Below are 1,173 nucleotides of genomic sequence, written 5' to 3' on the forward strand. Positions count from 1 at the left end.
GCAGCAGGGAAATTGTTTTGTTTTTAACTAATTGTTTTGTCGTGATTTAGATACAAGATTTGACTGTGGTACTAATGATAACTCTCACTTTCCAGGACCGTCGTAACTTTGTGCGCAGCCCTCCTACTGGTGTGAGCTTTGAGTTTGAGCTGGAGGCCTTCCTGCCTGTTGCCCAGGCTACTCTTGCCGCTGACCCCAACCTGGAGAAGATGCGCTTTGAGTTGGTGCCCAAGACGTGAGTGTTCATGGCCCAGAGGAGTTTTAAAGAATTTAGGGTTCTATGAGAAAATCAGTTACTCAAGTGACACTATTGCTTTTGACCTGTTTTGTAGACACAAAGGTTTCATAATGTGCTGGAACATAGAGAGGAATTCATAACTTGTGACCTATACAATTCACAACTCAAGGAAGTCAAAGAAATCTCATTTGCTTAAGCACATTGTATCTTGTTTTATACACGAACCAGCAAACGTTTACAGGCATTATTTTTTCACACATTTCATAGATTCAAATCTTTATATGCACAAATATTACATGGCAGTCGTACCTTGCCTATGAATTAGAGCACCAAGACATGATCCAGCTTATAAGACCAAAACAATATATATATTTTTTTTTTTACTTTTTCCCTTTCCTTTCCATAGCATCAACGAAGAGACCTTCTGGAGGAACTACTTCTACCGTGTGGGTCTCATCAGGCAGAGTACAGAGCTCTCTTCGCTGGAGAGGGAAGGAGTTGATGCAGCCAACAAGACCACAGCCGATGGAGAGAGGGGTAGGCAATACATGTCGAGTGGGTGGAATGAAGCCCCTTTTAAAGCAGAGCAATATTCTTAGGATCCGACTGTAGGAGATTGGCTAAAGTGATGGTAGGGACTGTAAAAAGTAAGGAAGGATGGTGGAGTGCTGTTATTTAGCTATGTGTCCTCGTCATTTGGTTACGTGTCCTATAAGTAGAGTCTTGGGGTAATTTTTTTTTGTATGTGTGAAAGCTTTTGAAAAGGAGGCTTTAGTGTAAATCTCATTATGGATGGTGCAATCAGTGTATCTAACCCTGACTTGTACAATTCAGAATCTGAGCTTTCAAATTTGATTTAGATAGTAGTTAAAGATTTTTTTTTTCCTTTTTTTTTAGATAGTTCTCGACATTATTCTATAAGAAAAAATACTAAG

The 1,173-nt window shown here is 39.6% G+C and overlaps 1 protein-coding gene across 1 annotated transcript in view; it reads left to right on the forward strand.

The window, feature by feature from the left end:
• Positions 1-1,173, forward strand: part of LOC119586104 (synapse-associated protein 1-like) — a gene marked incomplete at its 5' end in the record, with an annotated part of 123,898 nt that overhangs the window by 109,548 nt on the left and 13,177 nt on the right. Inside the window, 2 exon segments of the mRNA XM_037934796.1 lie at positions 97-235; positions 645-775. Of these exon segments, the coding sequence (XP_037790724.1) occupies positions 97-235; positions 645-775 (270 nt within the window).

Source organism: Penaeus monodon, chromosome 21, assembly GCF_015228065.2.
Source record: "Penaeus monodon isolate SGIC_2016 chromosome 21, NSTDA_Pmon_1, whole genome shotgun sequence".
NCBI lineage: Eukaryota > Metazoa > Arthropoda > Malacostraca > Decapoda > Penaeidae > Penaeus > Penaeus monodon.